The sequence below is a fragment of the Nomascus leucogenys genome, chromosome 3 (genome assembly GCF_006542625.1).
Source record: "Nomascus leucogenys isolate Asia chromosome 3, Asia_NLE_v1, whole genome shotgun sequence".
Classification (NCBI taxonomy): Eukaryota; Metazoa; Chordata; class Mammalia; order Primates; family Hylobatidae; genus Nomascus; species Nomascus leucogenys.
In genome coordinates, this window is record NC_044383.1 from 135623190 (window position 1) to 135645145 (window position 21956).

General features: G+C 41.8%; 1 protein-coding gene, 1 non-coding gene and 1 pseudogene across 4 annotated transcripts in view; 2 read left to right on the top strand and 1 right to left on the bottom strand.

Moving 5' to 3' along the window:
- The first annotated feature begins 2132 nt into the window (after positions 1-2132).
- Positions 2133-2731, top strand: LOC105739594 (annotated as a pseudogene). Its single transcript, XR_001115540.2, has one exon. The product of XR_001115540.2 is annotated as a 40S ribosomal protein S18 pseudogene (transcript).
- Positions 2732-2753: 22 nt separating this feature from the next.
- LOC115834562 lies at positions 2754-2888 on the top strand. The gene has a single exon (XR_004029502.1). It is a non-coding gene; the product is annotated as a small nucleolar RNA SNORA2/SNORA34 family (small nucleolar RNA).
- Positions 2889-2995: 107 nt separating this feature from the next.
- KATNA1 (katanin catalytic subunit A1) overlaps positions 2996-21956 on the bottom strand; it is a 59923-nt gene continuing 40962 nt past the window's right edge. The window contains exons 5-11 of one of the 2 annotated variants that reach the window (XM_003255861.1): positions 13081-13202; positions 11682-11787; positions 10033-10191; positions 6305-6431; positions 5590-5724; positions 5151-5277; positions 2996-3356 (exon numbers count right to left, since the gene is read on the bottom strand). In XM_003255861.1, coding sequence (XP_003255909.1) covers positions 3158-3356; positions 5151-5277; positions 5590-5724; positions 6305-6431; positions 10033-10191; positions 11682-11787; positions 13081-13202 — 975 coding nt within the window. In that variant the 3' untranslated portion in view covers positions 2996-3157. The remainder of the gene's footprint in view (positions 3357-5150; positions 5278-5589; positions 5725-6304; positions 6432-10032; positions 10192-11681; positions 11788-13080; positions 13203-21956) is intronic. The other variant, XM_030809824.1, reaches the window with a different exon arrangement.

The following is a 21956-nucleotide window of genomic DNA, read 5'->3' on the forward strand; positions in this document are numbered from 1 at the left end:
GAATGAGTCCATTGATATCATGAGTTAGACTGTGCCCTTGGTCTTGTGGTTCTAGATATAGTGCTGTTTACCCTAAAAGTGTTTTGTTACCTTTTTTAGTCATCACTCATATTGACATATTAATATTTTACAATGTGAACGAGTACATATAACTCATCTCTATGTGATACTTTTATTTTTGAGACGGAGTCTGGCTCTGTCGCCCAGGCTGGACTGCAGTGGCACAATCTCGGCTCACTACAAGCTCCGCCTCCCGGGTTCACGCCATTCTCCTACCTCAGCCTCCCGAGTAGCTGAGACTACAGGCGCCCGCCACCACGCCCGGCTAATTTTTTGTATTTTTAGTAGAGATGGGGTTTCACCATGTTAGCCAGGATGGTCTCGATCTCCTAACCTCATGATCCGCCCACCTTGGCCTCCCAAAATGCTGGGATTACAGGCGCGAGCCGCCACGCCCGGCCCTCTATATGATACTTTCTATTGTTTCATTAAAAAATATTTTTACTGGCCGGGCACGGTGGCTCACGCCTGTAATCCCAGCACTTTGGGAGGCCAAGGCGGGTGGATCACAAGGTCAGGAGATCGAGACCATCCTGGCCAACATGGTGAAACCTCGTCTCTACTAAAAAAAAAAAAAAAAATACAAAAAATTAGCCAGGCGTGGTGGCAGGTGCCTGTAGTCCCAGCTACTCCGGAGGCTGAGGCAGGAGAATGGTGTGAACCTGGGAGGCAGAGCTTGCAGTGAGCTGAGATCGCACCACTGCACTCCAGCCTGGGCGACAGAGCAAGGCTCTGTCTCAAAAAAAAAAAATATATATATATATATATTTTTTTTTTTTTTACTGCAACCCATCATTTTGAAAACATTTTCCAAGAAAGTAATGGTTGTTTTTTGTTTGTTTTTTTGAGACGGAGTTTCACTCTTGTTGCCTAGGCTGGAGTGCAATGGTGTGATCTTAGCTCACTGCAACCTCCGCCTCCCAAGTTTAAGCCATTCTGCCTCAGCCTCCTGAGTAGCTGGGATTACAGACTCCCACCACCATGCCCGGCTAATTTTTGTATTTTTAGTAGAGATGGGGTTTCACTGTGTTGGTCAGGCTGATCTCAAACTCCTGACCTCAGGTAATCCACCCACCCAGGCCTCCCAAAGTGCTAGAATTACAGGCGTGAGCCACCATGCCCGGCCATGGTTGGTTTTTTTGAGACCACTTTATATTTGGGCCAAATAGGTATGTGTGTGGTGGGGGTGGAAAGGATGACAAGTTGAATGGAGTGATGTTTCACTTTGCCAGACTTTAAATTAATTACATTGCATGGAGCTCTATTATGCAATACCATCTCCATACTGCTGAAAAAAATAATCTGCAACTTATAATTTGATCCTTGAGTTACCAACTAGTAACACTTGTTCTTTACACCCTTTCTCATTCCCTAAGTCATTAGAAAGCACCAGTTCTAACTCCAAATGATGACATGGTCTTATTTTATCTATTAACCATAAGCTTACAGATTCTAGTGAAGAAAATCTTTAGGAGGCTAAATGGTCTATTGGAGAGTGTAGGTTCTGCAGTCAGAAGATCCCTATCCGGGCTTCTGTCTTTCTCAATAAGACTTGGGACCACAGCAAGGTCCGCAATCTCCTGAGGCTCTGTTTTCTGTGGTTGGGATAACATGGTTAAGTTATTTTCTTCTAAGTAGTCACACATGGAAATCTTATCTGAAATTTTATACCATTAACTAACTTTTATTTCACTTATTAACTCATACCATTAATACTTTAGCTATGTTTAGTATGCATGAGTTAATGAGTGATTAGAGTACTATGAGCAGCACAGATTTAGAAATGTCTATTTGCCTGTAGTGCAGCCTCTTATATAGGCAAAATAAAGTCAAGTAAGAATTTTTTCTTTTTAAAATGCAAAGTAAAATGTGTCTTTAAAACTCTCCCAGGAAGTGAAGGGAAGCTACCATAACACCAGGTGGGAAGGAAGACATACTGGGCTTGGCTCATGCCTTAATTAGCTACTGTGTAAAAATGTTCAGGGATTTTCAGTTGTCCACTGGCACCCAGAGGCAATGGGTAAAGTTAACTGGAGCTAGAGCCAATTTTTTTCTCCGTAGAAGGAGTAACAGCAGCAAACAGTAGAAGATGCCAAGTTAGAAGTGCATATAGCTGTCTTCCACAGGAGGCCTACACGCCGCAGCTTGTGCTGCCGCCATGTCTCTAGTGATCCCTGAAAAGTTCCAGCATATTTTGTGAGTACTCAATACCAACATTGATGGGCGGCGGAAAATAGCCTTTGCCATCACTGCCATTAAGGGTGTGGGCCGAAGATATGCTCATGTGGTGTTGAGGAAAGCAGACATTGACCTCACCAAGAGGGCGGGAGAACTCACTGAGGATGAGGTGGAACATGTGATCACCATTATGCAGAATCCACACCAGTACAAGATGCCAGACTGGTTCTTGAACAGACAGAAGGATGTAAAGGATGGAAAATATAGCCAGGTCCTAGCCAATGGTCTGGACAACAAGCTCTGTGAAGACGTGGAGCAACTGAAGAAGATTCGGGCCCATAGAGGGCTGCATCACTTCTGGGGCCTTCGTGTCCGAGGTCAGCACACCAAGACCACTGGCTGCCATGGCCGCACTGTGGGTGTGTCCAAGAAGAAATAAGTCTGTAGGCCTTGTCTGTTAATAAATAGTTTATATACCAAAAAAAAAAAAAAAGTGCATATAAAGTCAGCTTTCCTAGGCCCTGAATCAAGAAAGGTGATGGTTTGCCATTGTAGCTGTTGGTTTCAAACAAGAGCCAAGATTGATGTCTGTCTTATGGTCTGTTGGCTAATCCCAGTATGAATGGCCAGTTCAGTTGGAAGAAACACAGTCTTGAAAAAAAATAGAAAAAGCAAAGAAAAAAAAGAAAAGCTTTCCAAGCTAAGTAACATTTGTGGTCAGTGAAATAGGAATCTAGTAATGCTAAAGTAAAACAAATTTTCAGCTTAAAAATATTGCCTTTATTCAGAATCATAAGGGTTTAAAAAAAAATCTTACCATTATGAAAGTTAAAAAAATATATAGCACTCAGTACAATGAATTACTACATTTAATATTCAAACACTTAAGGCACATTTCTCACAGTTTACATGTGAGAATTTAGCATGATCCAAACTCAAATATCCATTTCTCATATCTTTCAATGTCTGCAGCAGACACTGACTTAGAAACCTTTTTTAAAGCCATCTCGAAATCCTCCATAGTTGTAGGCATGTGCATTTCTTCTTTGGAAAGATTTCGGATTTCCTCTGGAGTCAAACCTTCAATGCGCCTTCTCATTGCCATCAAGGACGCATCCCTAGGTTTTATGTTGAAAAACAACACACACAGTGTTACTTTGGTTAAATGAAAACCTGTTAATAGAAAAATTTCCAATTGATCTGTTGTAGCATTCTCTAATTATATTACATATATATGTAGTATTGTATAGAAACTTACTGGAATACAAAGCCTGTTGTGTTTTTTAAGCAGTTAAATCTTCTGTAATGAAAAAGGATGCTAATTTAAATAATACTGAATATAAAACCCCAGAAAAAGTAAAAGTGGTGTTAAAGCTAGCAATTTGAATTGCATTATAACTATTCAATAAAATGAAGAATAAGCATCACAGAGTCAGAAGAGAACCTGTTAACAAGAAAATTAAATATTTTCTCCATGTAGAGGAAAAGCTAGTAAGTAAGTTCAGTGGTTTCTCCTTTTCTCATTTGTGTTTAAAAAAAAAACTTCAGATTCAAACAGCTCTTTCCTTTTACCAAGTTTTATCCTTAATAGCAGCCACCATTTATGCAAAGGGATAGCAATATAGCTGCTTGATGTATACACATTAGCTTTAATCCTCAGAACCCTGTGTGGTATGCTCACTTTAGAGAGGAGGAAATGAGTACAGTCAAGCCCCTGGTTAATTGTCTCTATTAATACTTAGATTATGACAAAACCTACTTGAACCAGCTGGATTAAAGACATTCTTTTTTTCTTTTTACTGCTATTCTATCACATTTAGGATAAGTTCACTGAGAATGAGACTGTATTCTGTGCCTATGCCAAGTCAATATATTTCACAATCATTTCGTATTTTATAATATAGTGAACAAAGGCACCAACAATTTATTTAATCCAAGACAATTACTGATTTTCTATTTACACAATTTATCCTAACATTAGCTTCTTGAACTTGTAGCTTTCAAATGAACTGTAGACTCTTCACTGACATGAAAGATACCCACATATCTTACCAGCACCTGCTAACACCAACAAAACCAGAATTTGTGACCCTGACTACAAAATGTATGTGGGGCCAGGCACGGTGGCACATGCCTGTAATCTCAGCACTTTGGGAGGCTGAGGCAGGCGGATCACTTGAGGTCAGGAGTTTGAGACCAGCCTGGCCAACATGGTGAAACCCCGTCTCTACCAAAAATACAAAAATTAGCTGGGTGTGGTGGCACGCTCCTGTAATCCCATCTACTCGGGAGGCTGAGGCACAAGAATCACTTGAACCCAGGAGGCAAAGGTTGCAGTGAGCTGAGATCGGACCACTGCACTCCAGCCTGGGTGACAGAGCGAGAGTCCGTCTCAAAAAACAAAACTGGAATGTGAGTCTTTATTCATCTTTTTTTTTTTGGACACAGGGTCTTGCTTTGTCACCTAGGCTGGGGTGCAGTGGCACAATCTTGGCTCACTGCAGCCTCAAACTCCTGGGCTCAAGCGATCCTCCTGCCTCAGCTTCCTGAGCAGGTGGGAACCACCATGCCCGGCTAATTTTTAAAATTTTTTTCATGGAGCTGAGGTCTTGCTATGTTACCCAGGCCAGTCAAATTCTTGGGCTCAAGTGATCTCCCACTTGGCCTCCCAAAGGGCTGAGATTACAGGCGTGAGCCACCACCAAGATATTGATCTATCTTAATTCAGCATAAAAACTTCATGTCAGAGGATCACTTGAGCCCAAGAGTTTCAGGCTTGCAGTAAGGTGTGACTGCGCCTCTACTTTCCAGTCTAGGTGACAGAGCGAGACTGTCTCAAAAAACAAAACCAAAAAAACTTCGTATTAGAAGTTTATGCCTACAAAAACCTATGCTTCCGTGATAATTCATACCTGCACACGTTGGTAATGTCCGCACCTGAATAACCTTCCATGTTTTCTGCTATACTTGCAAGGTCAACATCATCAGCCAATTCCAGCTCACGTAGACTTATTCGTAATAGCTCCTCCCTGCCTTTTGCTAATGGTAGAAACAAATTTTAAAATGTAAGCCTGCAGCATAAACATAGTATACTATTGTCTCAAATCTTCTTTGTGTGAGATGTTGTTTTCCAGTAAGAATTGGATCTCTAAGAAGAGATCATTAAGAGCCATTCTTTACTTTTTAATTCCTTACTATTTAATATTAAGGCATATAGCCAAAATAGTACTGTAAAGAAGGATACTCCTCATGAATCTCTTGCAGAAAGTTAGTTAATAACAAATTTTAAATTCTCTAAACAAAACCACATGAAAGTTAACAGGCTTTCTGACAAGACTGAAAGGAAGATACCTGATGGCAAAGGAATATAGATTCGTTTCTCAAGGCGTCGTCTTAAAGCCTCATCTATATCCCAGGGAAAATTAGTAGCTGCCAGAACCATAACCATTTTGGAAGGGTCATCATTTTCAGAAGCACCTCCAACACCTAAAATAAGGGTAAGGAGAGAGTGAAAAAGATATTAAGTTGGATTATACCAAATAAAGCTCAGCTATTTAAAGATCAAATATTTAGTACAACAATACAAGGAAGCACAGTCTTTAAGCCTCCTTAAGACTTAGGTTAACTGGTACATATGTGAATTTGTAATCCAAAGAAAATGAGTTCTGTAGTATGCAAATATATGACTCAAAATAGATTTAATTGAAAAGCCAGATCTCAACTACATAACAATTTTTAAATCTTTTTCAAAGCATACATAAACTCTAAGGCCAATTTATCTGCATTTATTTTATTTCCATTTCATAGCTAAAGTAAGATAGTTGTATATACCAAAAGGGTGCCCTGTGGGTGGCCATTAATTCTGACTTGTCACCACTGTCAGTGTACCAAATCTATTACTATCACTATCAGGAACTACTTGCCACCCCCTCTAGTCCGTCTGAAGTTATGAATACCTATTAAAAGCCTTGGGTTAGCACTATGAGTAAAGTTTGACCCACTGGAACTGGAGATGCCACACCTAACAACCTCCCGTCCCTGGTCAACTCATGCTAAACACAGATACCATCCATTTGAACCAGTAGCTCTGCTTTCACCCTTCTGCTTGCTTCATGTTCTTCAGAAGTCCCTCGGCGACTACAGATAGAGTCTATCTCATCAATAAATATGGTGGCTGGAGAATAAAATCGAGCCTAAAGGAAGAAACCATGCAATACCAAGCTATTATTTCATTTAAAAATAATCTACAGATTAGCAATCAGAAAATGGCTGAGGGGGGCTGGGCGCAGTGGCTCACACCTGTAATCCCAACACTGGGAGGGTGAGGCAGGAGGATGGATTGAGCCCAAGAGTTCGGGACCAGCCTGGGCAATATAGCAAGACTCCATCTCTACAGAAAATTAAAATATTAGTTGAGTGTGGTTACACATGCCTGAGTCCCAGCTACTCAGGAGGCTAGGTGAGAGGATCCCTTGAGCCCAGGAGTTCAAGGCTGCAGTGAGCTATGATCATACCACATCACTGTATTCCAGACTGGGTGACAGAGTGAGAACCTGTCTCTAAAACAAGAGGAAAGAAAGAAAACAACAAAACAGCTAAGGAGCCTGCCACACTGCATCTTTCTCTCACGCTAATATTGGGAAGATGGGATAGAATTAGAACAGCTAAAATATGGCTTCTAATGAACCGTTTTTTATTTTTATTTTTAAGAGGCAAGGTCTTGCTCTGTCATCCAGGCTGGAGTGCAGTGATATGATTTTAGGTCACTTCAACCTTGAGCTCCTGGGCTCAAGCAATCCTCTCACCTCAACCTCCCGAGTAGCTAGGACTACAGGTGTGTGCCACCACACCAGGCTTATTTTTATATTTTTGGCAGAGATGGTGTCTTATTATGTTGCCCAGGCTGGTCTCAAACTCCTAGACTCAAGCAATCTTCCTGCCTTGGCCTCCCAAAATGCTAGGATTACAATGAGCCACATTACCTAGTAGGATAATTTCATTTTTAAAGAGGGTCAATACTTGGGTTTTTATGTATAAATATTTTTGTACTTTTTCAACAAATGGAGAGAGGGAAAGAGTGAACTTAATCATCATTAAAACATCCAAGAAAAGGCCGGGCGCGGTGGCTCACGCCTGTAATCCCAGCACTTTGGGAGGCCGAGGCGGGCGGATCACGAGGTCAGGAGATCGACACCATCCTGGCTAACACAGTGAAACCCCGTCTCTACTAAAAAATACAAAAAATTAGCCGGGCGAGGTGGCGGGCGCCTGTAGTCCCAGCTACTCGGGAGGCTGAGGCAGGAGAATGGCGTGAACCCCGGGGGGCGGAGCCTGCAGTGAGCCGAGATCGCGCCACTGCACTCCAGCCTGGGCGACAGCGAGACTCTGTCTCAAAAAAAAAATAAAAAAATTTAAAAAAAAATAAAAAAAACATCCAAGAAAATTCTCAACTAAAATTTTAGGAACCATCTATCAAAAGAACCTACATCAACAAAAATTAAATTTCGGTCTGTTGCCACACCAAGCAAAAGTGACTAGACTGATTCTTCCCACATACTGAGGGTATGCAGAATGATCTGACTTCACGTAAAGGCTATGTGTCCTGGGTTTAGCTGGCCCAGGAAGGTACTGTAGAGGACACCAATTGGTTCTTCCTGCACAGCACACTTCTGGTAAGAGAAGCCTCTTTTTCATTTGCAAATCATCCCTCATTCATTCATTCATTCATTCTTTCTGTTTTTTTGAGACAGGAGTCTCACTGTGTCTCCTAGGCTGGAGTGTAACACCATGATCTCGGCTCACTGCAACCTCTGCCACCCCGGTTCAAGCGATTCTCCTGCCTCAGCCTCCCAAGTAGCTGGGATTACAGGTGCATGCCACCACACCTGGCTAATTTTTGTATTTTTAGTAGAGATGGGGTTTCCTCATGTTGGCCAGGCTGGTCTTGAACTCCTGACCTCAAGTGATCTGCCCGCCTCGACCTCCCAAAGTGTGGGGATTACAGGCGTGAGCCACCATGCCGGGCCCCTCTTTCATTCCTATTCCACTACTTCAAAAGAGGCTAACTTTACTTGGAACTCCAGGGGTTTTATTCAGGCCTGGCCAATCAGAGCACTCCAATTCTCTGACCAAAAACAAGGAGTTTAGGCATAGGTATAAAACTCAAAACAGGCCAAATATTAATCTTTGGACTTTTGCTGGAACTACGACAAAATAAGGGCTAACTTCGCTGACAGTTCATTACCCTAAGGACAATAAAAATAAGGCTTGAAAGCTGAGTGCAGTGGTACACGCCTGAAGTCCCAGCTACTTGGGAGGCTGAGAGAGGAGGATGCAGTATGCTATGATTGTGCCTGTGAATAACCACTGCACTACAACCTGTACAATATAGTGAGAGCTTATCTTAAAAAAAAAAACAAAAAGGCTGAACACAATGGTTCTTGCCTGTAATCCCAGCACTTCATGGGGTCTAGGCAAGAGGAGTATTTGAGGCCAGGAGTTCTAGACTAGCCTGGGCAATGTAGTGGGACTTCATTTCTACAAAAAAAATCAAAAAAGGCCAGTGGCTCATACCTGTAATCCTAACACTTTGGGAGGCCAAGGTGGGCAGATCACCTGAGGTCAGGAGTTCAAGACCAGCCTGGTCAACATGGCAAAACCTCATCTCTACTAAAAATACAAAAATTAGCCAGCAATGGTAGTGCACATGTGTAATCCCAGCTACTCAGGAGGCTAAAGTGGGAGGATCGCTTGAGGCTAGGAGGTGAAGGCTGCTGTGAGCCGAGATTGCAACACTGCACTCCAGCCTAGGTGACAGAATGAGACCCTGTCTAAAAAAAATAGAATTCATGTCTTGACCAGGATTGGTGACCCATGCCTGTAAATCCAGCACTTTGGGAGTCTGAAGCAAGAGGATCACTTGAACCCAGGAGTTCAAGATCTGCCTGGGCAACACAGCAAGACCCCATCTGTAAAAAAAAAAAAAAAAAAAATTAGCTGAGTGTGGTGGCTCATGTCCATCGTCCCAGCTACTTGGGAGGCTTAGACGGGAGGATCACTTGAGCCTGGAAGGTCACGGATGCAGCAAGTTGTGATCATGCTCCTGCATACCAGCCTAGACAAGACTGAGAACCCATTTCAAAAAAAAAAGAAGATTCACGTCTTTGTCACTAATAGCATAACTCTATCCTAATTACATAAAACTACTCTGTTTCTTAGAGGCAAGAGTGAAGTAATCAGTGAAGCTTAATAAAGTCTTAAGTTTAAAAGGCTGTAGAATTCAATCTAAACACTCTACCAGAACTTGTTGAATTACATTTCTTCTATTGGTACTCTGATTTGTATTGATAGAAGAAAGAACCTAATCCAAAGATTAGGTCATTAAAATGAAGGCATTTGGTACAGTTAATAGATCGGCGGTGACCTAAGTTCCACAATAACTTATGATTCTCACCTTTTGGCATCATTGTTACAATACTGTGGTTATCATCATAACTAAACCTATTGATTTAAAAAACAATAATTTCAGATTCCTACAGAAGATTAGTAATGCAGATCCCATAATGTGAGCATGCCCCAAAACTGGTAGATTTGGATCTACATCTGGAGAAAAAGAGACAAAGAGAAACTCTAATTATTCATGTTTGTAAAGAAAGCTAGCTTTAAGGACACAGGAATCACACTCTGGGCAAAATGGCATCGTGCCTAACTATTCCATATACTGGAGATAGTTACAGCTCACTTTCTCCCCTTTTAGAGAGGTAAAGAATCATTAGAGCTGTCTCAAACATTCACCATTTCAAACAGAAGACGAACAAGCTTCTCAGATTCTCCTCTGTATTTGGAAGTCAGAGTTGATGACGAGACATTGAAGAATGTTGTCTTGCATTCTGTAGCTACTGCTTTAGCAAGGAGCGTCTTCCCCGTGCCAGGTGGGCCGACCATCAGTACTCCCTGTTGCGAATATAATAGCCTCAGCAGAGGATTTATCTGCCATTGTTCTAGTTCATAAAAATGTCATTACTAAGTAGCAAATTTCGATCAACTTATATATAATATCAAGACAAACAGATAAACAGGAGGATACTTTGTCACAAATTTACTCTTCCCATTAAAAAAGAAGATAACCACATTATGAAAAATTTGGAACTCAAAGATGAGAAAAAGTAGTTTATAATGTCAACACCCTAACAGAGGTACCATTAGCATCTGGATTTATATCCTGATTGTCCTTTTGCTCAGACAAATTAGGTTTTTTAAAAATATAACTTATTCGGCCAGGCATGGTGGCTCACGCCTGTAGTCCCAGCACTTTGAGAGGCCGAGGCAGGCAGATCACGAGGTCAGGAGATTGGGACCATCCTGGCCAACATGGTGAAACCCCGTCTCTACTAAAATACAAAAAAAGTTAGCTGGGCGTGGTGGTACACGCCTGTAATCCCAGCTACTCGGGAGGCTGAGGAAGGGGAACTGCTTCAACCCGTGAGGCGGAGATTGCAGTGAGCCAAGATCGCACTGCACTCCAGCCTGGCAATGGAGCGAGACTCCGTATCAAAACAAAACAAAAAAATACATATATATATAATTTATTCAAAGTATGTCTATCATTTTGTACCCTGCTTATCACCTAATGTATAAAGGATTTTTACAACTATTTATACATGCAGAGTTACCTATCAGTGTGTTTTCCAAATCCAAGAAAGGCTTTTTTGATGGTCTTTTTTTAGATCAGCCCATGACTTTAAAAAGTATTTATCACATGGAGATATTTCCCATTAATTTATTGAGAACAATCCCCACAATACAGGTTACAGTCATGCAACATGACATATAAAATGGAGTGTTTTTGCATTAGCTGACTAGGTCATATTTGCAAATACAAGCTCATTCTAAATGGGGTGAATTCTAATTTTTTTTTGAGACATTTCGCTCTTGTCGCCCAGGCTGGAGTGCAATGGCGTGATCTCAACTCACCACAACCTCTGCCTCCCAGGTTCAGGCAATTCTCCTGCCTCAGCCTCCCGGGTAGCTGGGATTACAGGCACGCACCACCACGCCCGGCTAGTTTTGTATTTTTGGTAGAGACAGGGTTTCTCCATGTTGGTCAGGCTGGTCTCGAACTCCTGACCTCAGGTGATCTGCCCGCCTCGGCCTCCTAAAGTGCTGGGATTACAGGCATGAGCCACCACGCCCGGCCAAATTCTAAATTTTAATGCTGTGTATTCAACTTTCCAAAGATCACATTGTATGTATTTCTTATTCTAGGAATCTTGCAATAGGTTCTGGTCTAACAAAATTCTCAGTAGCACAACACATACCTTTTAATTTAAAAATTTCCTTACTCCACTTTCTCCCTCCACTTTTCCCAACATAGATAAATATTGGCTCTCTGTGTCAACATGCTGCCATTTACTTTGACAATGCCATCACAGTAATAAACTTACTTTCCATGGTCTCCTAATGCCCTTAAAGAATTCAGGCATCCACATTGGTAACACTACGGCTTCCTTAAGCAACTTTTTAGCTTCTACTAAATCTGCGATATCATCCCTGAAAGAGAAGACATTTTATTAACAACCCTTTAGATGATACATGTCTATGCAGTCACTCTTGAGAACCACTGGAAGCACCTGATGTGGCGCTACTGACAGAATGGTGAGCCTCTCTCTGAGCCCGGGTGAACTAACGCACTGTGAGGAGGCCCACCATGTCAACCAGCAGATATATAAAGAGCACAACCTTTTCTTCAGTTATTGGCAGTTGACAGTTTTTAGCCTGGACCATGAGAACACAGTCTGCAGGCACACTCTTCAGGGTTATGTGTCATCTCATTTTAAACTCCTGCTCTTATGGTCCTCATTCCATAACCTCCATGATTTAGAAACAATGATCCCATTTTTTTTAAAAACTAAAAAAAAGCATACAGAATAAAAATGGCATAAAGCAGAGACAGGCTACAACATAGCTGCTTTGCCTCCAGCTCTATTAAGAGGTAGACGCCAAGGTTAAAGAGTATCATAGAGAGTATCAAAGTCGTCTCCAACCACCAGAATACCTACTACTACTGCTACATGTGGCAATTTCTGTTAAAAAAAGTATTTTCATTGTATAAAATATTAATATCCCCAATATTTTTTAGTATCGTTCAAACCCATACCTAATAATCATTAAGGTTTTAACAGAAATATAAACAAAATATACCTAACTTTGTGGAAAAGTTAACTTTTATAACTCATTGTAATACATTACAGATCTTTGATTACATGTAATATTAATAAAGTTGAGAACCACTGCTGTAAAAGAAAATAAAAGCAACATTTCTAGGATGCTATAGATAATAAGCAACACATGTACATACAAATCATTGCCTTGGCCAGGTGCAAAGGCTCATGACTGTAATCCTAGCACTTTGGGAGGCTGAGGCAGGAGGATCACTTGAACCCAGGAGTTCAAGACCAGCCTGATCAAGACTCCATCTCTACAAAACATTTTTTTAAATTATGCTAGATGTGGTGGTGTGCACCTGTGGTCCCAGCTACTTGGAAGGCTGTAGCAGGAGGATCACTTGAGCCTAGGAGTTTGAGCCTGCAGTGGGCTATGATCGAGCCACTGTCCTCCAGCCTGGGCAATAAAGTAAGACTCTGTCTCTAAAAAACAAAAACAAAAACCTCAGACTCTCAGACAAAAATTGGAACAGGCTGAATGCAGGGAAGTCATGCTCACACTGCACATACTCCGGTTCTGTCCTCAAGCTCTGCTCTTCAGTACATGCTCACATTTGCTCCATTTTCCATTCTGAATAGCATAATCAGCGCCCAATTATTTGGTTGTGATATAACTTACCATCGAACATTGGGATTCTGGGAAATTATATCTCTTTCCAAAGCTTCTACTAAGTCTTTATCATATCCGGTACTATCAAATTTATTTGTCTCTGGTTCTGTTACTGCAGCAGGTGATTTGTTCTACATCAAGAGAAAAAAACAAGCACTTTTGATTCATTTATTTTGTTTCTGTGAGTAGGAAACACACATTGGACTCAAGTGACATCCTTTAAAAAGCTAATACATCATTTGGCCGGGCGCAGTGGCTCACACCTGTAATCCCAGCACTTTGGGAGGCCAAGGTGGGTGGATCACGAGGTCAGGAAATCCAGACCATCCTGGCTAACAGGGTGAAATCCCATCTCTACTAAAAATACAAAAAAATCAGCCGGGCATGGTGGCGGGCACCCATAGTCCCAGCTACTCGGGAGGCTGAGGCAGGAGAATGGTGTGAACCACCCAGGAGGCGGAGCTTGCAGTGAGCCAAGATCATGTCACTGCACTCCAGCCCGGGTGACAGAGCAAGACTCCATCTCAAAAAAAAAAAAAAAAAAAAAAAAGCTAATAATACAATAACAAGGATAGGACCAAAGACTCTAAGTCATCCTTCTACATCAACATCGGTTTGATATATCAAAAGTATCAAAGAAAAATAAAAATGACCATGCATATGAACTGGCTAGCATAAAAAAATTAATACTGAGATAAATGTGGTCACAAGTGAATATCAGATATACACAAAATGTATTTCAATCCTTTAGAGGAGATAAGATTAAAGACAGATGGCTTATTTAGCCAAGACTATGGCTCAATCTTTAAACACTTGTCCCTCATCAATGCTCCTAAAAATATCCCTTTTCATTATTCCCACTACCCTCCAAAAGGCACATCTCAGTCCTTACATGGGATTCTTCTCATCCTCTGTGATGACAGTCTTTAGGGCCACGGTTCCCAAACTATGTACTCAATACCCAGGACACAATGGCAAACTCACAAGGTATTGTGGGATAGTTTAAATTTTTGAAAGAAACACAGCAACATCTGTTGAACATTGTGTGAACTACTAGCTAGAGGTAGTTCACAATTCCTACATAAGACTGCTATACTCCTCTTCAATAATGCCTTGTTTATTTATTTATTTATTTTTGAGCTAGAGTCTCACTCTGTCGCCCAGGCTAGAGTGTAGTAGTGTGATCTTGGCTCACTGCAACCTCCACCTCCCGGGTTCAAGCAATTCTCCTGTCTCAGCCTTCTGAGTAGGATGACAGGTGTGCACCACCACGCCCGGCTAATTATTTTTAGTAGAGATGGGGTTTCAGCATGTTGGCCATGCTAGTCTCGAACTGCTGACCTCAAGTGATCCATCCACCTCGGCCTCCCAAAGTGCTGGGATTACAGGCGTGAGCCATCGTGTCCGGCCTCAATAATGCCCTATTTTTGTGAAGCTGGGTTTTGGGCAGTTGCTGTGATAAAATGTACAGAGAGAAAATCAATGTGGAAGAGGAATGAGGGTAGAATGTCCGTTCTGACTGCAGCGTTTGGGAAACTGTGTAACAGGGCCCAATAGGTGTAAAACTGCTAGGACACAAACTGTTTGAACCTAACTTCTTCATAAATGGATAGGTATTTTTCATAAGTGGATAGGTATCTTGGCCTAGAGATGCTATATAAAAATTACTAAGATACTTATGAATGTTATAGGCCAAGAAAATTTATGAAGCCCTGCATTAGGGTAAATAAACATTTTTTCTGCCGTACTAAGATTGTTACCCAATTCCCATAAATTTTTTTTGCACATCACATGATGTTTCCTTTGCAAACTGGTGCTGTCTAATGCCATTATTAATGTCCAGACTTAACCAATGTTTATGATATTCAAAATGTTAACCTAGATGGCCAAATAAGCATCAGTTCCACAATGTGTGTATTGAGCCTCCAATATTAACATAAAAGATTCAAGGAAGGAACGGTGTAACTTTTTTTTTTTTTTTTTTTTTGAGACAGAGTTTCACTCTTGTTGCCCAGGCTGGAGTGCAGTGGCAGGATCTTGGCTCACTGCAACCTCTGCTTCCCAGGTTCAAGCAATTCTCCTGCCTCAGCCTTCCGAGTAGCTGGGATTACAGGCATGCACCACCACGCCTGGCTAACTTTTTATATTTTTAATAGAGATGGGGTTTCACCATGTTGGCCAGGCTGGTCTTGAACTCCTGATCTCTGGTGATTCGCCCACCTCAGCCTCCCAAAGTGCTGCGATTACAGGTATGAGCCACCACACCCGGCCAGAACTGTGTAACATTTAAAAGAGAAGAAGTTAATCTTTTCTTCAAAGTATTTATAAAGTTGTTATTCATTTACAGATATCTAACAAGTATCTGTTCTGTGTTAGCAGCTATGGAGAACAGAAAGAAGACACTGTCCCTGACTATCAGGAACATATACTGTAAGCCAGGGAAGATACAAATATAAGGCATTTTCTCTTTCTCTTTCTTTTCTCCCATAGAACACAGTACTAAGGGAATGTTCGCCGACAAAGCAAAACAAATTTAAGTAGGCAGAAAAAAGAAACAGTGTTGTAATAGGCCAGCCAAAGGAAGCTGTGGAATTTCAAATGTTCACATATTTAATAGGATTTTATTTAATTAGTTGAAGTAGTACAATTTCTTTTAGATATACATCTATCTAATAATTTGCTCCTGGCCAGGTGCAGTGGCTCATGCCTATAATTCTAGCACTTAGAGAGGCTGAGGCGGGTGGATCAGTTGAGGCCAGGAGTTCGAGATCAGGCTGGCCAACATGGTGAAACCCCCTCTCTACTAAAAATACAAAAATATTAGCTGGGCATAGTGGTACATGCCTGTAGTCCCAGCTACTCAAGAGGCTGAGGCAGGAGAATCGCTTGAACCCAGGAGGCAGAAGTTACACTGAGCTGAGATTGCACTACTGCACTCCAGCCTGGGCAACAGAACAAGACTCCATCTCAAATAAAAACAAACAATAACTTGTTCTAAGTGAAAACAGTAACTAGTAGGAAGTGGAAAAAAACAGGTGAAGGATTCAAAGGGACCTAGACTCCTTTTTTCATGCTCAAAATAAAGTTTCAGATAGACGGATTAATCAGGACATAAGTCCTTGGGTTTAAAACTAGTTCTTTTGCTGGGCTCAGTGGCTCACGCCTGTAATCCCAGCACTTTGGGAGGCTGAGGCAGGCAGATCACCTTAGGTCAGTAGTTCGAGACCAGCCTGGCCAACATGATGAAACCCTGTTTCTACTAACAATACAAAAATTAGCCAGATGTGATGGTGCACACCTGTAATCCCAGCTGCTCGGGAGGCTGAGGCAGGAGAATTGCTTGAACCCGGGAGGCAGAAGTTGCAGTAAGCCGAGATCAGGCCACTGCACTCCAGCCTGGGCGACAGAGTGAGACTCTGTCTCACCAAAAAAAAAAAAAAAAAAAAAAAAAAAAACTAGTTCTTTTAAAGCTGGCAAAATTATAAATACAAAACCCATTACCTCAATTAAAAGAGTTAATTAAAAATGACAGCTGGATTCTCATTTCCAGGAAGATGGAGCATACTTTTCAGCATTTCTTCTGCTAAGTAGGGCTAAAACCCTTGGGTATTATACATACCACAAACACAGGAGGACTCTGAAAGGTGCAAAGAAGCCAGCAGAGCCACTAACCCTCAAACATGGTGTGAGTTCCCTGGGTTTTCTTTCTTTCAAATATCCAGACTTGGAGCTGAAGAGCTGGCAACCTGGATATGCCAATTTGAACAAACAAAAACACCCCAACAGAAGCTTGCTCTTTCTAGGCAAAGGACCAAGGAAGGGGCAGTCTAGCAAGACAGAGCTTTTAGACAGTAACACTACTCCAGTCAAGCACCACCAAAGACTTGTGGCCCCAGCCCCACCCAGGGCAGCAAAGGCAGGGTGGAAGGCCCAGGACTTTCTACCTCTGGAAGCCTACAGTGAGTTACCTCAAACCCCCACCAGGGTAGAATCAGAGGCTAAATAATAAGCTGAAACTTTCATTCCCAAAAATGAAATGAACAAGAGCCCCTGCATGTTCTCTCCCCCACCCCTCCCCGCCACAGTCACTGGACATCATAGAGGGAACCTGGACTTCCACTCCCCAACCACAGTGTCCCTGGAGAGAGTGTGGAGAACTTCCACCGCAGCTCAGCAGTAATGAGAAGGCCTCTGCCCCTAGGCAGGTGCCGACAGAGGCTGGCTGGGGAACCTGAACTTCCATCCCCACCTGGCAGCGGTGGCACCCCTATTCTCCCTGCCAGAGCAATGTTAGGAAAAGTCAGCTAAACAGAAGGTTTAAATAAGATCTAGAGTGTCATGATATAATATGAAAATGTCCAGGTTTCAACAGAAAATTCCTCATACCAAGAGCCATGAAGATCTCAAATTAAATGTAAAGAGACAATTAACAGATGCCAAGACCAAGATGACAGTGATGTTAGAGTTTCCTGACAGATTTTAAAGCCTTTTACATGCTTCAATAATTATGAATGTACTTGAAACATTATGAAGAAAAATAGCCTCAGAAACAAACAGAACACCCCAAAGACTCCATGCCAACACACATTATACTTTAATTTCTGAAAACCAAAGACAAAGAAAAAATTGAAAGCAATGAAAGAATATCAACACCTTGCTTATAGGGAAAAACAATTCAGATGAAAGCAGATTTCTTCTCAGAAAAGCAAGCCAGAGGAAGTAGCATAGTATTTTTTAAGGAAAAAAAAAAAAAAGTTTTTTTTGAAGAAAAAAACTCAGGCTAGGTGCGGTGGCCCACGCCTATAATCTTAGCACTTTGGGAGGCCAAGGTGGCAAGACTGCTTGAGCCCAAGACTTCAAGACCAGCTTGGGCAATAAAATAAGATCCTGTCTCAGCCAGGCATGGTGGCTCAGGTCTGTAATCCCAGCATTTTGGGAGGCCGAGGCGGGCAGGTCACGAGGTCAGGAGTTTGAGACCAGCCTGGCCAACACAGTGAAACCCCATCTGTATTAAAAATACAAAAATTAGCTGGGAATGGTGGCGGACACCTGTAATCCTAGCTACTCGGGAGGCTGAGGCAAGAGAATCACTTGAACTCAGGAGGCACAAGTTGCAGTGAGCTGAGATCACGCCACTGCACTTCAGCCTGGGCAACAGAGCTAGACTCCGTCTCAAAAAAAAAAAAAATAGGCCAGGTGCGGTGGCTCATGTCTGTAATCCCAGCACTTTGGGAGGCCGAGGCAGGTGAATCACCTGAGGTCGGAGTTCGAGACCAGCCTGAACAACATGGAGAAACCCTGTCTCTACTAAAAATACAAAATTAGCTGGGTGTGGTGGCACATGCCTGTAATCCCAGCTACTTGGGAGGCTGAGGCAAGAGAATCACTTGAACCCGGGAGGTGGAGGTTGTGGTGAGCCGAGATCACGCCATTGCCCTCCAGCCTGGGCAACAAGAGTGAAACTCCGTCTCAAAAAAAAAAAAGATCCTGTCTCTACAAAATAAAAATTAAAAAATTAGCCAGGCGTGGTAGCACACATCTGTAGTCCCAGCTACTTGGGAGACTGAGTCAGGAAGATCCCTTGAGCCTAAGAAGTTCAAGGTTGCATTGAGCTATGATCGGTGCCACTGCACTCCAGCCTGGGCAACACAGTGAGATGCTATCTCAAAAAAAAAAAAAAAAAATCAGCAAGGATATAGAGCTCAGTAACACCACCATCCAAAGGATCCAACAGACATTTATAGAAAATTCCACCTAACAACAGCAAAATACATACTCTTTTCAAGTGTTCACAGAACATATACCAAAACAGACCATATCTTAAGCCAAAAACAAACTTAGACAAGTTTAAAAAAATTGAAATTATATGAAGTATATTCTCAAAGCACAAAAGATTCAAACTAGAAATCAGTAACAGGAAGAAAACAAGAAAATCTCCACACAATTGGAAACTAAACAACATGCTACTAAATAATCCAGGTCAAAGAGGAAGTCTCAATGGCTATCAAAGAACACACTGACCTGAAGAAAAATAAAGATACAACTTATCAAAATTTCTGGGACACAGTTAAAGCAGTGCTGAGAGGGCAATTTAGAGCACTAAATGCATATGTTAGGCAAGAAAAAAAGTCAGGCCGGGCATGGTGGCTCACACCTGTAATCCCAGCACTTTGGGATCACGCCACTGCACTCCAGCCTGGGTGATAGAGTGAGACTCCGTGGCAGGTGGATCACCTGAGGTCAGGAATTCGAGACCAGCTTGGCCAATGTGGCAAAACTCCGTCTCTTCTAAAAATACAAAACCTAGTCGGGCGTGGTGTTTCATGCCTATAGTCCCAGCTACCTGGGAGACTGAGGCAGGAGAATTGCTTGAACCTGGGAGGTGGTGGTTGCAGTGAGCCAAGACTGCACCATTGCACTCCAGCCCAGGCAACAGGGCAAGATTCCGTCTCAGAAACAAACAAACAAAAAAGTCTCAAATAATCATTTAAGCTTTTACCTCATGAATGTAGAAAAGAACAAAATAAACTCAAAGCTAAAAAGGAAAATAACAGGCCAGGTGCAGTGGCTCACGCCTATAATCTCAGCACTTTGGGAGGCTAAGGCAGGAGGGATTGCCTGAGGTCAGGAGTTCGAGACCAGCCTACTCAACATGGCGAAACCCTGTCTCTACTAAAAAATACAAAAATTAGCTAAGTGTTGTGGCGGGGGCCTGTAATCTCAGCTACTCAGGAGGCTGAGGCAGGAGAATCACTTGAACCTGGGAGGCGGAGGTTGCAGTGAGCTGAGATAGTGCCATCACACTCCAGCCTGGGCAATAAGAGCGAAACTCTGTCTCAAAAAAAAAAAAAAGAAAGAAAAAAAAAAAGATATTGGTAAGAGCAAAAAGCAATAAAGTTAAAAACAGAATAACTATAGAGAAAAATCAATGAAACAAAGGAGTCTTTAAAAAAGATTAAAAATTGACAAACCTCTAGCAATACTGACAATACAAAAAGGACAGAGAACACGTATTACTGATATAAGGAATGAAAAAGGAGCTATCATTATAGACCTGCAAGCATTTAAATAAGGAATATGGCCAGGCATGGTGGCTCACGCCTGTAATCCCAGCACTTTGGGAGGTCAAGGTGGGTGGATCACAAGGTCAGGAGATCGAGACCATCCTGGCTAACATGGTGAAACCCCAATCTCTACTAAAAATGCAAAAAATTAGCCGGGCGTGGTGGCGGGTGCCTGTAGTCCCAGCTACTCGGGGAGGATGAGGCAGGAGAATGGCGTGAACCCGGGAGGTGGAGCTTGGAGTGAGCTGAGATTGCGCCACTGCACTCCAGCCTGGGCAACAAAGCGAGACTCCATCTTAAAAAAAAAAGAATAAGGAATCCTACAAAAATGCTACATACATAAATTTGACAACTTGGACTAAATGGACTAATTCTTTGAAAACCACAAACTACCACAACTCACCTAATAAAAGAAGATAATCTGAACAGTACCATAACTATTAATGAAGGTGATTCATAGTTTTAAAGAAATATTCAAGCCCAGGTAGTTAGTTTCATTGTAGAAACATTTAAAAAAGAATTAAGGCCGGGCGCGATGACTCACACCTATAATCCCAGCACTTTGGGAGGTCGAGGCGGGTGGATCACCTGAGGTCAGGAGTTCGAGATCAGCCTGGCCAACATGGTGAGACCCTGTCTCTACTAAAAATACAAAAAAACTAGCCAGGCATGGTGGCACACATCTGTAACCCCAGCTACTCATGAGGCTGAAGCACGAGAATCTATTGAACCCAGGAGGCGAAGGCTGCAGTGAGCCAAGATCACGCCACTGCACTCCAGCCTGGGTAACAGAGTGAGACCCTGTCTCAAAAAAAAAATTTAAAAAAAAGAATTAAATCAATTCTATACAACAAACTCTTCCAGAGCACAGAAGGAAAATTTCTCAATTCATTTTATAAAAGGCTATATTACCCTGATACTGAAATCAGATGAAGACAGTTCCAAAAAAAAAAAAAAAAAGGAAAAACTATAGACCGGTATTATTCATGAATATACCTATGCAAAAATTGTTAACAAAATATTACCAAATAGAATTCAGCAAGATATAAAAAGAATTACATACCATGACCAAGTGAGAATTATTCCAGGGACATAAGACTAGTTCAATGTTCAAAAATTAATCAATATAATCCACTATATTAACAGACTAAAGAAAAAGACCTGTGTGATCATGCAACAAATGCAGAAAAGCATGTGCTAAAACTGAGTACCCATTCAGGACATAAGTTCTCAGAAAAATAGAATTTAAAGGGAATATCCTCAACCTGATAAAGAGTATCTACAAAACCATCCTGGCTAACACGGTGAAACCTCGTCTCTACTAAAAATACAAAAAATTAGCCAGGCATGGTGGCGGGTACCTGCAGTCCCAGCTACTCAGGAGGCTGAGGCAGGAGAATGGCGTGAACCTGGGAGGTGGAGCTTGCAGTGAGTGGAGATCACACCACTGCACTCTAGCCTGGGTAACAGAGCGAGACTCCGTCTCAAAAAAAAAAAAGAACATCTACAAAAACACCTATAGCTAACATTATACTCTCTGTGATGAAACACGGAATTCTTTCCTCCTAAAATCAGGAACACAGCAAGGACATCTACTTTGTCACTCTTATTTGACATAGTACTGGAAGTTCTAGCCAATGCAATAAGGTAAGAAGAGGAAATAAAAGGCATAGAAATCCAAAAATACAGAAATATTTGCAGATAACATAATTGTCCACACAGAAAATACTAAGGAATCTACAAAAATTCTCCTAGAATGAACAATTCTAGCATAGTATTAAGGTGACAAGACAGAAGATAAACATATAAAAATCAATTATT